Genomic DNA, 12,767 nt, shown 5'->3' with positions numbered 1-12,767 from the left:
TTTATTCACATTTTAAAAACTTGTACAATTTATTACAAATATAAAACAGTGCAGTTTTTCATACATTATCCCAACTCTGAGACAAACACTTAAAAGACATGGAAAAAGATTTTGATTTCTATAAACATAACATTTGCATTACTCATACCCCTTTCTTCACTGTCCTCCCATAACCCCAATTTAAAAAGATCAAACATACAACATACTGTAGGTTTATTTTTATTCAAAAAGTTACTGTCTCAAGACATAAATACAAATCAGAAAACAGTACAATTAGGACAATAGAATGTGGAGGACAACAGGTTAAGGTAAATATATAAAACATTTTTAGCTGGTTGAAAACAAAGCTGTAAGAACTGCTTTCACAAAGAAACACTCCTTCAAGAGTAAGAAAAATCAACTTAAGTTTAAAATCATATATACAGTCCTCTCAGCAGTTCTATTAAATGCAGTGGTGTGGAAAACAATATAGGCAGTACTTTTAGACATGAGAGTATTTATTTATGTAAAATGAGTTAGGCAGATCTAGTTTTCATTTTGTTGTTACCCATGACCTAGTAAAATAATTATATTTTATCATGATCCTTTAGATAATCTATGGTTTTTGGCTACCACAGCCGAATGTTTAATTTCTGAGTCTAAAAACAGGAAGCCTTTTTGTATTCACCCATTTGGGGAGATTCTTGTATTGCAAGCGTATTAAGGCATGGAATGATTAAAATAATATACCTCAAGAACTGAGAGACAACTGACAAAAAATATACATATGTAATATAAGTTAATATTTCCTTTAAAATTATGTCTAGCTGCCTAAGCCTTGCAAAATGAGTCAATGTCAAAATGGCATAGATCCACTTTCTGTTTTAGACCAAATTTAATTTATTTGTGAATGGACACAAAATGAAATTTAAAGCTTAGCTTTTAAAGAATATTATGGGTTGTTTATGAGCTTCTATTATCCAATCTAATTTACATATAGAGGAAATGTACTGTAACCTGTTAGAAGTATCTTTAACCTGAAGACTGCTTGCAAAGACAGATAGATAAAACAATATAAAATACAAATTTAAAAATCATTTTTAAAGCATGAATTCTCATGCTCTTCTATTTTTAAACATTGTTAAACTTTCAATATATTTCTGAAACCTCATAATTTTAAGTTGGAATTTAAAAGTAAGAAAAAACTAAACAAACTGCGCAATTATAAAATCAGCACCAATTTATATATATATATAATTTTATTTAAAATTTAGATCCCTATTCCCACACTCTAATAAGCTGTATAATTTTTGTTTAGAATTTTTCTGCAAACATACTACAATAAGCTTCTTTTATTTGGAGACAAAATACAGTGGCACTACTGGAAGGAATTTCACAACATTACATTTTTCTTAAAGGACAAGCAAACTTTCAGGGTTGGTAATGGGCAAGCAAGAGTGAAATCTGTTACGTTCTGGTAGCTTATAGCTTATGGACCTTTCTGAGAAGGCTAACATGAAGCTTTTGGAATAAAAAGTGTGTGTTTTAGATTAAAAAGCTGTTAAAATTCTGTTTTATGTATTTATTTCCACGATTAATTGATACAAACCTTCCGTTGCTTAAGTTTGCATTTTATTAAAAATACTGACAACTCTTCTGGTTCGTTCTACACTGTGAGAAAACCAATCCATCTACTATTACAGCTCATGGACGTGAACAGCAATCCAGCAGAGCTCGTGATTATTTAGTATAGCCAGCAAATGTGTAGAGAGGGGCTCAAATCTGTACCAAACACCTCTCAGACTGTTAAGATTAAAACTCAGAGGGAATACTTCTTATGATCCAGAAATAAACTGATAGCACATAAATAAAATATTGAAATTTTTTCCCAACAAAAAGTGTAGCTTATCCTCAATTGTTTACTTGTCCTTTACATTTCTTTTTTTCTTTCAGGCAAACAAAACTGCCCCTTCAATGCACTTGATCTTGAAAGCATGTCATTCTCCTTAGAGAAAAATCTGTTCAGAATTTCACTGTATCTACCACAATTTTGTATTGAAAAACTTCCTCTTCCACTTAGAAAATGACTTCACCACTGATTTATTTGCTGCTCTGGTATTAAAACATTGACACCCCAAGAACCTAAAAAAAAAGTTAGAAATGGTGTCAATTTGTAGTCTAATACACATTTAACAAATAACAAAGCAATTAGTATATAATTTAAGATTAAGACACTTCAAGATATATTAAGGCATTATTAAGTTTATTCTTCTTTCAAACCAGATTAACCACACTTCTGATTTAGATAATAAAATGGAAAGGGCTCCTCATTCATTAGAAATATTTTTCTCACACTTGAAATTAACTAGATCCAGTAAGAATAAAGCCTGTGTTTTAATTATTTAAGGTAATAATTGCAGAAGAATTTTTAGTTAGGTGCCTAACTCAGACTTCTTTGACATTCTATTGGCACTAACCTGAAATCAAATGTGTTATTACCAGCTACTAAACCTGGGACAAAACACTCTAGACACTGGCTGCTGCTGTGTCTGTGATCACAGAAAGCACAGGCCATCCCACACCAGCCAGCCAGGACACAAATTTAACATTTCCTAGGAAATGTATTCACTCTGTCAGGACGACAGTGAAAAATCAAACAATCATCAGGTAAAATCAAGCAACTGTACTCCAGGAGATTGTGTAACTAGGGAAAGAAAAAGAATCAGTTTCCACTTCCCATGTGGGAACAAGCTATACAGCTTTCTATGCCAATGGAAGTATGTATGTGCCAAAAAGATCCATATTATTTGACTGTCTTAACATTTGTAAGACTTTATAAAATCAGCGAGAGGCAAAACAGACCAAATTTTCCTGAATCCTGACAATGCTGTTCATATTTATCTGTTTACAAACCCATTTTTACTGTTCTTTGAATTAGATTCACTTTGGGTGCCTCCTATAACAGAGCACACAGACAGAACTGCCTCTGCTGCCAGCAGTAACTGGGCACATCCGACTAGAAGTCTAGTCATAAACCATGTGCATCTCAATAAATTAAACAGCTTTATTACGTCTACACCTATTAAAAACAAGTGCAACAGCTCCAAGAATAAGAGACCTCTGAAATAAATTATAAGAATAAAGCAAGTTAACTTTATTCTGAGAATGCTTTGCATTGATGCGATGATGTTTTTACGCTGAACGCTGTCTTTAGACTGAGCTGTTTCCCGGCCCCGCCCGGCGCTCCCTGCGCTGCGCTGCCCGCGGCTGCCCCCGCGCGGCCGCTCCCGCGCACTGCACCCGGCACAGCGCGGCCGGGCGGGAACCGCAACCTGCCCCAGCCAGTGCTAGAGCCGGAGCTACAAGGGCTCTCACATCAATGAAATGCAGCCTGGAGAAGGCCAAGCTTTCAGCATTGTCAGACTAAAAAGGGACTGGTACTTCACAGATCAGTGCAGGAAAAATTGAGAAGAGGAGGGGAAGAATTATTGTAAAACAGAACGTCAGAGAACAGGCGAGATATTTTCTCGGTGTTAATTCAGGAAAGAACACACAAGAGCCAGACACACAGCCTAACTGATTCATTATTACTAAAGCAAAGCCCTACTGGTACAAAATATATGGATTTGCAATTATTAAAACAGTATTTAGGACTTCTTTCTCCCATAAACATGAACAAGTTCACGCTGCAACAATACTGTAAAAAAATACATAACCATCTTCCAAATTCCACCAAGCTGTCCAAGATTCCCAGGAAGCCTTGTTGTACTGTCCTCTGCTGGCTTGCTGCAGCTTGTTATTTCCAGTGTAATTTTGTACCAGCTACCCAGGGTCAAAAATGGCTGCATACTTTACAAGTAGTTCAAGACAGAAGGAATCCCTCATGCAGATTTTTAAAAGAGAATAGAGACTGCAGATTTATCAAGTCGGATAAAAGGGCAACTGCAAGCAGAAACTACAGACTTCGGATGTTTTGGACCTAAAACTTTATATGGAAAGAAAAAATACCTCTCATCTCTATAAACAGATATCTGTATTATCTCTTATTTTCTCCATTATCTTACTTATGCACAAAAGTAAATATGCCAATTAAAAAAAACCCCACAAAATGCAAACCATCTAGTGCTGACATTTGGTAATGACATCAGAGTCACTGAACTAAGCTCAGCACAACAGGAAACTTGCCTTTAATATTGTGTATGCACATTTCTTCATTTTTCTAATGCTCTTTGCTATCAGCCTCTGCTACAGTCTTTTCCATAACAAATGTGTTTTCTGCTCAGAATCATAGGCTTTTAACTTTTACATAGCTATATATAGATATTAAGAACAAAAATCTCATAAAATTGCAAGGAACACTGGCTATCCTAGAATGTATGGAGCTGAATTACTGTACCAGTCTGTCAAAATAAGCTAACAATGACAACCTGAATATTGCATTCTTTCCATTTAAAATCTGAAGTAAGAGAGTATGGCAACCTTAAGACTGATTTACATTACTTTTCCCTTATGTAAGTGAACCTACCGATTCATCCATGATTGAAGCAGGGTCAAAGAAATCTGGTTTTAGCTCTGTTCGTTCTCTCCTGTTCTTTGATGGTGGCTTTAGAAAGCAAACAAACAAACAGGTTAAGTGCAATTTCACCAGAAAAACAGAGGTTTTACACTGTAGTCAGTGAAGCTGAACTCTCAAGGGGTAGAAATTCACAAGGGATGTTATTAGTTATGTCAGGAAGTGTTCTTGTTTTTGTAAAGCCGTTGGACCAGATGGCTCTTGTATACAGACAACAGCACAGCCCTTCAGCAAGGCAGAAAGCAACCAGAAGGATTTTTCTTTTATAAGAAGGAAAACTTAATTCAAATATTTTGTTTTAAAAGCAGAAATACAAATCCCAAGACCACTAAAAGTAAGTAAATTTCTTACTAGGTCTATGTCCATGGTGTCAAAATCCATGCCTTCATTAAGATCTTCAATCCGCCCTTCTGATGACATCATCACATCTTCAACAATTGGCTCTTCATCATCTTCCATTAGACTTGTGCCACGTCGACTGAAATGAAAAGCAACACTGTTTAGCACTAAATCAAGTTAACTTCTATCTACTTAAAAAGCTAATGCTCAGTAAGAGACTCCTAACTCCTAAATGATGATTCCATTAGATAAAGCAGAAATGAAGTAATGAAATGAATGCACAACTACTACTAAAGAAAGCTGGTATTTAACCAGAAGATACTAAGAGAACATGAGACAATGCCTAACAAAGGTCAATTTAGACAACCATGGGACATTTCTAAATGGGTATTCTGAGAGGGTGTGAGAACTGGTAAGCAGATCTACTCCATACCTAATTTATGCTCAAGTGAGAATGAACTTAAGTTTTGCCACTTAAAGAAAAATTGTTTCTGCCTTCTGATAAGGCCAGAAAGAATGCCTTTGAAATAAAGTAGATGGGTAAAACCATTACAAATACACCCACACAGTCCTTCATCCTCTCTCCTCATAAATTCCACATGAAACATCAGAACTTATGAGAAAACTAAGGAGTCATTCTAATTATACTAATTGGTGTCATTGTATGAAAAAAAAGCCACCACTGAAACTATGTTACATGAAGTAGTGGAAATAAAACAATCAAAAGTAGGGGAAAGATGTAAAGCTCCTCAATACATGTTTTTGGTTGCAATGTGTACTTTGTTTCTGCAGAACTACACTGCCCTTAAGAATGCAGAGAACTTTTGAACTTAGAAGATGTATCTCTCTTAAAAGATACAGGTGTACCACTGCATTTATAAACCCTCCCCTCCCAGACCCACAGAAGGAGCATTTCACTGCACTCACATGGCGTGTTGCAAGTTGCTTCTCAGCTTGACGTAGTTCATCGCTGCCCTCTCCTGTTGTTGTCGCGCGGCTTCTTCCTGTTGCCTTTGAGCCAACATCCACGTTACTTGCGTGCTTAAAAAGACCATTATTCTATTTTAAACATGTACTGGTTTTGTGTATGGACACTAAGACAAAGCAGACCTACTGCTGTACGTACTTGTAGTCGAGCGGCGGTTGGTGGTGCTCGGGCTGCATGGGATAGACACCCATGTAGTTCTCGTCGGGTCGCAATCTCTTGGGCTCCCTCATTATCGTGGAGGTGAGCTGAGGTGTCTGCATCATCACTGGGGTGTGCATTGACTGCTCCCTGTTCAGCCACATACTGTCACTACTGCTGCTTTCTTCAGCTGGAAGCAAACACAGCAAGAACATCCGTGAAGTGTTTTTCAAGCTAGTCTAAAAGTGAATGCTGAAACACAAATTAAATGTGTGATACAGAGAATCAATTGCTTTACTTTTTGCCACAAAGTCTTACATGTGCCTCAAAGGGCCTGGATTTATAATCACTGGCTGGAGCATTTCTATACTTTTCTAGTGTATGACTCAACACTGTATAGTGCCTGTATCTTCTTTTGTGAATCAAATGAATACTTTTCCCACTAAGACACATACATGATCAGAGGCAACTTGTTCTGAAAAAATACATAAAGGCATACCAATACAGTCACACTAAGAAATATGAAACAATGTGTGCAGTTTATATGAATATCTATTGTAGTAAAGTTTAAGATGAGAGAAGTTCTACCTTCGGGTACTTTCCGCTTGCCTGTTGCTGGCTTTGTCTTCTTATTTCTTACTGTAGATCCTCGACTACTGATTCCACTAATCACTGACATGGTGTCGTCATCCCCACCGGCTAATAACGAGTTCCGGTAGGACATGAGAGGAAGCCACACATCTTCTCTTCGTAGAGACATCTGAAAGGTCATGAACTTCTCCAAGTAAACATACCTTTAAATGAAACAAGAAATACAGAGATGCAAAAAGTCTGTAACAAAATGTTACTATGTCAAGATAAGCAACTACTGAAATTAACAGCCAATGTTTCTCATCTACTTAACACAAAGACCTGACAACAGCAAATCTGGAACACAGTTTCTGTTTATTCACCATAAAATGAAAAATAACAACAATAAATACAATTTACCTTCTGTGAGTATACTTGACTACATTAGTGTAAACTTACCTTGATGTGTCAAAGATTCCATTTTAGATGAATACAATACACAAATATTTATTCTGATGCACATATTTTATGGTTATCATTACAAATATTGTGAATATTAAGAAAATACTTACACTGTTCTTTTGTCTTGTCTGAGAAGTTTCGAGGAGAACTCACTGAGAATGTCAAGAAATGCCAAATTTAATGGTGGGTGGCTCTCACCTTGTGGATTAGGCTCCTTAAAAGCAAATTCTATGCCATCCCTAAGCACAAACAAAAAAAATTACATCAGACAAAGAACAAACAGAAGTTCAAAGCACTGTGAGCTACTAAAACCAAACCCCTTTCCTTTATGTCAAGAAAGCATTAATTTGATGTTTCCATATTCCAGCAAAAAAAGTGAACACTAGTTATTATTTTAATCTAGACACACTCTTTCTGTCATGGATTTCTACCTTGCATTGCAGCTTTTCTGCATGAGGCCAGCATGATCACCACTGACAATGAAGTGGATCTTTTCTTATTGTTATGGACCAGACATTAAAAAGCTTGTTCATTATAGCATCACTGCTATAATTTACATGCTTATACAACGATGCTGGAGAACACCAACAATATTAAACATTTAGGTTTTACACAGAGACAAAACTGCAGTCATCCCCTAATTAATATATGGGCTATATCATCTCTAGAGCTGAGGCACTTAGTATTAACAAACTCATTTTCAAAGAATGGAAGTAATACAAAGCACACAATTACTTGTGTAACATAGCAATAGCTTCTCTTGTTTTCAACTGATCCAATCCAAATGTTAAAGCAAAACGTCGAGCAAGTTCCTTTATGCCACTGAACGTTGGTGATGATCTGTCAAAATTATAACCATTTTCTTGAATCATTTCATTGAAGAGCTGGATGGAATAAAAAGGGAAATTTTCATGTATTAAAAGATTATGTCAAACTTTGGACTAGAGATAAGTTTCAGTTTAGAAGTATGTTTCACAGCTTTTTCCTCCCACTGCTAATCTGAAAACACCAAGAGACAAACATGGACATTTTGGACAATGAAGTCACAGCTACTCTTTCAGAGTCTGCACCCCAGAGATAACTTTGAAATGCACTGATCAAGCACTCAAACTGTAGACATAGTGGATGACAGATTTCAGTGCTTCACTAAATCAAGGTGTTCTTAAGTTGAGAATACAAAAAATTAGTAGGATTCCCTAATTACATATATCAACAGAGAAGAAATAAATGCGCTGATCTTCACCTGGTCTTTACTAAAATACTTTGTCAAACTACTAGTTCCCAATTCTTTTTTCTTCTCAAAATACACGTATAAAAAAGAAACTCTGAAATGGAAATATGTTCAGGGAAATTGCCAAAGACACCAGAAATTCTGTACCAAATTATGAGATTTTTAATTACTTATCAATAGTTGTCAAAGCCAAATACTCTGAACTTCAGTCTTGTCTTTTCTTTGATCAATCCTTTCTCTGAATCCTACTGAATTCAACTATAATGGGCTTCAATAATAAATTTTTCTATTTTTTAAATTTTGTCTAACACACCCTTCACTCTTTTGTATCACAAAGAATGAAACAAAGAGTGTTTAGTTACATATTCCACACTGCAGTTCCACCAGCTACTTAAGAGTCATGCTGCTATCAAAAGGAAAGGCCTCATCCTGCCTTTTTTTGGCAATATCTATACTGATAAGCCAGTCCTTACTTTAGTAAGGACTATTTCCATTTGGACTTCACCAGGCTCAATACCCAGATCCACAGTCACTATGTGGCTTTATAATCTTCAGTCAAAAACCAGGGATAGAGAAAATATATTTGGGTAGATTTTCCTTTCATGGATAGCAGTGATCTATGCTGGATTACAGTGCTTTGGAGATATATGTCTCTACCGTTCTGAGCCTGTGAATAAAATCCATGCAGATGGTTTATGTGAGCAGATTAATCAAATGTTAACTTTAACTGAATTCATCAAGTTTCCACACAAACTTTACTGAAGAGAGCATTAAAGTATGTTTTATTGTCAAATGTTTGAAGTCTCTACTAAACATTAAGAAATTACTAAAACTTCAAATTAATTCTCAGAATAGTTAAAAAAAAACCCAAAACCAAAACAACACACCAAAAGCAAAACAAAACCTCCACAAAAAACCCCCAACCTCCTACCACACAGGCAGAAAGTATTTATCTGTTCACAAACAAGAAAACTTGCCATCTCACAACACATATCTGAATATTTTACTTAAAATATTGTTTTAGAGTTATGAAGGTTTCATAGAGTTACATTCATTTTGAATTTATTGACCACTCCTACATTTTTTGTGGTACAATATATGGTAAGCATAGGAAGACTTCTGGCAGTTTTTCACATAGGTGTAGAAAACGCAGAAAATGTGTTTAAGTTCAGACCTACTTATCCATACTGCCCATCAAGATTTCATCATCAATATCTGAAACTAGTTACTAAACAACAGGACATCATCTACAGTATGGAATTTCATGCATAAAAATATTGTAAACTCTTACCTGCTGCAAACTAAGAATAAGTGTTTTAGCACACTGGATTTTGTCTATCTGTCTTGTTTTACTCATCGTTTCTTTAATAATATCACCATAGTCATTGTAATACTAGGAAAAACAAAAAAAAAAGGTTAACTGTCAATGTTAGTTGAAAACATTGCAACTACTGAGTTCTTCTGAAAACAAAATCTAGGATATGAACTTTTAAAAAGAAAAATCAAACATTATCTAAAGGAAAAAAACCCCAACATGTTCATGATTACATCAAAATTACACCCTAAACCACCTCCAGAATAATAATTGAAAAAAAACCCCTAAATGCAAAAAGAATAAACTCACTTTTCATTCTTCCAGTATTACTTTAGAGGCAGAATGACCTATTTATCTTCATGACATTTGTTAATGACACATGTTCACCTTTTCAGGGTACATTATTAGAATCTAATCTTTTCACCAACTCCTGTAACTCTGGTGAGGAGTTTTATTTTCTTTGCTAAAAGGATGCACTTACAGACAGCATCATAGGTATAATTTGTCTAACAAAGGCAGCTGTCTGTTCAGTTTTTAAAGTATTTCAGGTTTAAGAAAGACCCAATTAGTTATTTGGAGAATCAAAAATATATGTAGGGCACTCAAGACAGATATAAAAGCAGGCTGCCGAAATTTTAGGATTTTAAGGTAATCACAAAGGAGCAAAGCTTGATCATGTTCACAAAATGAGAACTCATATTATTAGTGTGCAGCTGTGAATCCCATGAGCCAGGAGAGGTTTTTATTTTGAAGTAAGATTGAAACAGATATAAAGATAATGGGGAGAGGGAACTCAAATTTTACTTCTACAAAGTTTAAACTTAATTATTGGATGAGACTAGACATTATGGAGTTGATCTTGGGAAGAACATTCTCAAAAGGCCTACTAAACTAATAAGTGAATTAAAAAGACACCATCAATCAGAGTAAGAAAATAAAACTAGTAAAAACAACATTAAAATAATTAGTTTCCCTCCTTGGTCCCCACCACCCACACAACACTGGAACTGTAAATCTCATCTCAGTAATTTTTCTCCCTACATACAAAAAAGGGCCTACAACTCTGGAGTTTTGAATTCTTCACATTTTGAACCTGTTATCTTGCAAGGTAAAAAAACAAGTAATAAAAATCCTACAACTACTGTATTCTAGTAGTTTTATGAAGTAGCACTCCTAAGCTTCAACTTTACCTTCATATATTGCTTGAAAATGTCGGCGGCTGTGTTCATTTCCACCACAGTATACACAATGAGCTTACAGAACGCTGCAAGCAGGTTTCTTCTTTTGTGCAATGCTTCAATTTTGCTGGCTTCATCATCCTGCTGTCCATCTAGAAACAATTCAGAACAGGAAAACTGTCAGGTTTAAGGACTCTAAGTATTTATATATAAAACTGATATGGGCTAGTGGTCATGATTCAGAAAATCAGATCTCAGTTCTGATGGCAATGCACTTCACTGTCCACTGACATGTCTGTTACCCTGATACAGAGATAAATATTTGAACCTACTAAACCAAACCTTTATTGCACTTGTCCTACATGTTCCCAATACAGAAAATCCTTTAATCAGCTGCTGACATTTAAAAGCCACACCTACCTTTATGTACATGCACACCTCTCAATGACAAAACAAAATTAAAACAAAAAAATAACCAGGGAAACAAGAAAAAAACCAACAACAAAATACCACCACCACAAAAACACAGAAATGCATAAAGAAACAAAGATATTAGTTAGAAAACAAAAAATTAAAAGGTAATTTAAGTTTTGTACAAACCCGCACTATTATTATCATCATCCTGATCAATGAAGACATGATCTAAAATAAAACTGAGTAGTTCAGATTGCAAGGAAGAATCAGGAGTGTAAACAAGTGGCTCCAACATGTCACGTCCTCCTGTCATAATCTGATGGCTGAAGATCATCAACACATCACACAGAATTGTGAAAGCCTGTTAAAAAGAAACCTTAATAAATAATTGTTTGAAAAGCAGATTTTGTTTAGAATAATGTATTTGCACTTGAGAAAATACTCAAGATCTCAACAGTGTACACAGGCCACTGAAGTCCTACACAACTACAAAGGCCAACTGAATTCAAAATGTGCATAGCTTCACATAGCAGGTTCCTGTATCAAGACTGGGTCTCCAAATAAAAATATTGCACAGATGATGCCAAATTATATGTGAAAATATTGCAAGACTAAAACATGAGAAGCCTGAAACTCCCCAGTTGTACCTGACTGATACTACATTCGGTCACTAGAGAACTTTGTGGACTCTGACCATAGTACAATCTCCTTTTTGCTGTCTTTTCTTAAAAATGTTTCAATCACATTTGTTTAACATATAACATATAACATCTAACAGCAGAGATTATTCAATCCCTTTAAATCCTAATGCCCAAAAATGCAAAAGTGCAACCAACTTTTTCTTTTGCTGGCTAACTTGTACATCTGATATCAGATTTAAATGCCTGTACTCCACTGCCCCAGGCTCAAATGACTTAGTACCTGACATTCTTCAAATTAGCAGACCAAGGCAAGAAGCTGCTTAGTGCTGTACCTTCTCTTTGGCTCTAATCTCCTAAGTACTTCCATGAACAGGTCTGTTCTCTAACTCCTCAAAGTGAGTGTTACTAATTCCTGGTCACAAAAATTCATGTGCCCCTCTGAATTCCCTTAATTTCCTTTCATGAGATTAGAGAAGGGAAGTGGAACCCAGAGGAAGTGGAACATTGTACCTGTGTGACAGGTACCCTGTGTAACCAGGCAGCTCCAGTTTCCAGAGTGTTCACCAGAGTCAGAGTCATACAGCCTCTTAGAGGGACCTACTCAGAGCTTCAGTAATTTTTGTTACTAGCACATTCACACCCTACCCCTTGTGATTATTACACTAGATAGCTCTTTGACATAGAACATGCCTATTAAGCTCCAGGAATATTCTTGTTCTAGCAAGAGTTTCAAAAGCTGCAGTTGTGCGACTCAGTGGACCAGATTTTCCACTTCAACCAGGTTATTATTATCTTCAGCAGCAAAAAGGCTCCTGGCTTTCTATGTCTTTAATTAAACAGTCTACCTAGAAGATAATCTGGTCCTTCCCCTGTAGAGACACTTCATTTCCTTTCATTTTAGCATTTTAAAGATTGTTAAAGGCATTTACTTGGAATTAA

At 35.7% G+C, this 12,767-nt stretch overlaps 1 protein-coding gene across 4 annotated transcripts in view; it reads right to left on the bottom strand.

Annotated features, from left to right (window-relative positions):
- Positions 1-203: 203 nt before the first annotated feature.
- The window catches only part of STAG2 (STAG2 cohesin complex component), a 72,691-nt gene continuing 60,127 nt past the window's right edge, over positions 204-12,767 (bottom strand). For 3 of the 4 annotated variants that reach the window (XM_059482999.1, XM_059483000.1, XM_059483001.1), the window contains exons 24-34: positions 11,374-11,548; positions 10,786-10,925; positions 9,572-9,673; positions 7,785-7,933; positions 7,160-7,288; positions 6,606-6,811; positions 6,018-6,207; positions 5,819-5,932; positions 4,904-5,030; positions 4,505-4,582; positions 204-2,121 (exon numbers count right to left, since the gene is read on the bottom strand). In XM_059482999.1, the coding sequence (XP_059338982.1) occupies positions 2,098-2,121; positions 4,505-4,582; positions 4,904-5,030; positions 5,819-5,932; positions 6,018-6,207; positions 6,606-6,811; positions 7,160-7,288; positions 7,785-7,933; positions 9,572-9,673; positions 10,786-10,925; positions 11,374-11,548 (1,434 nt within the window). In that variant the 3' untranslated portion in view covers positions 204-2,097. The remainder of the gene's footprint in view (positions 2,122-4,504; positions 4,583-4,903; positions 5,031-5,818; positions 5,933-6,017; positions 6,208-6,605; positions 6,812-7,159; positions 7,289-7,784; positions 7,934-9,571; positions 9,674-10,785; positions 10,926-11,373; positions 11,549-12,767) is intronic. The other variant, XM_059483002.1, reaches the window with a different exon arrangement.

Source organism: Ammospiza nelsoni, chromosome 15 (genome assembly GCF_027579445.1).
Source record: "Ammospiza nelsoni isolate bAmmNel1 chromosome 15, bAmmNel1.pri, whole genome shotgun sequence".
Classification (NCBI taxonomy): Eukaryota; Metazoa; Chordata; class Aves; order Passeriformes; family Passerellidae; genus Ammospiza; species Ammospiza nelsoni.
The sequence above is the reverse complement of the archived record's forward strand: the minus strand, read 5'-3'. Positions and strand labels throughout refer to the sequence as shown.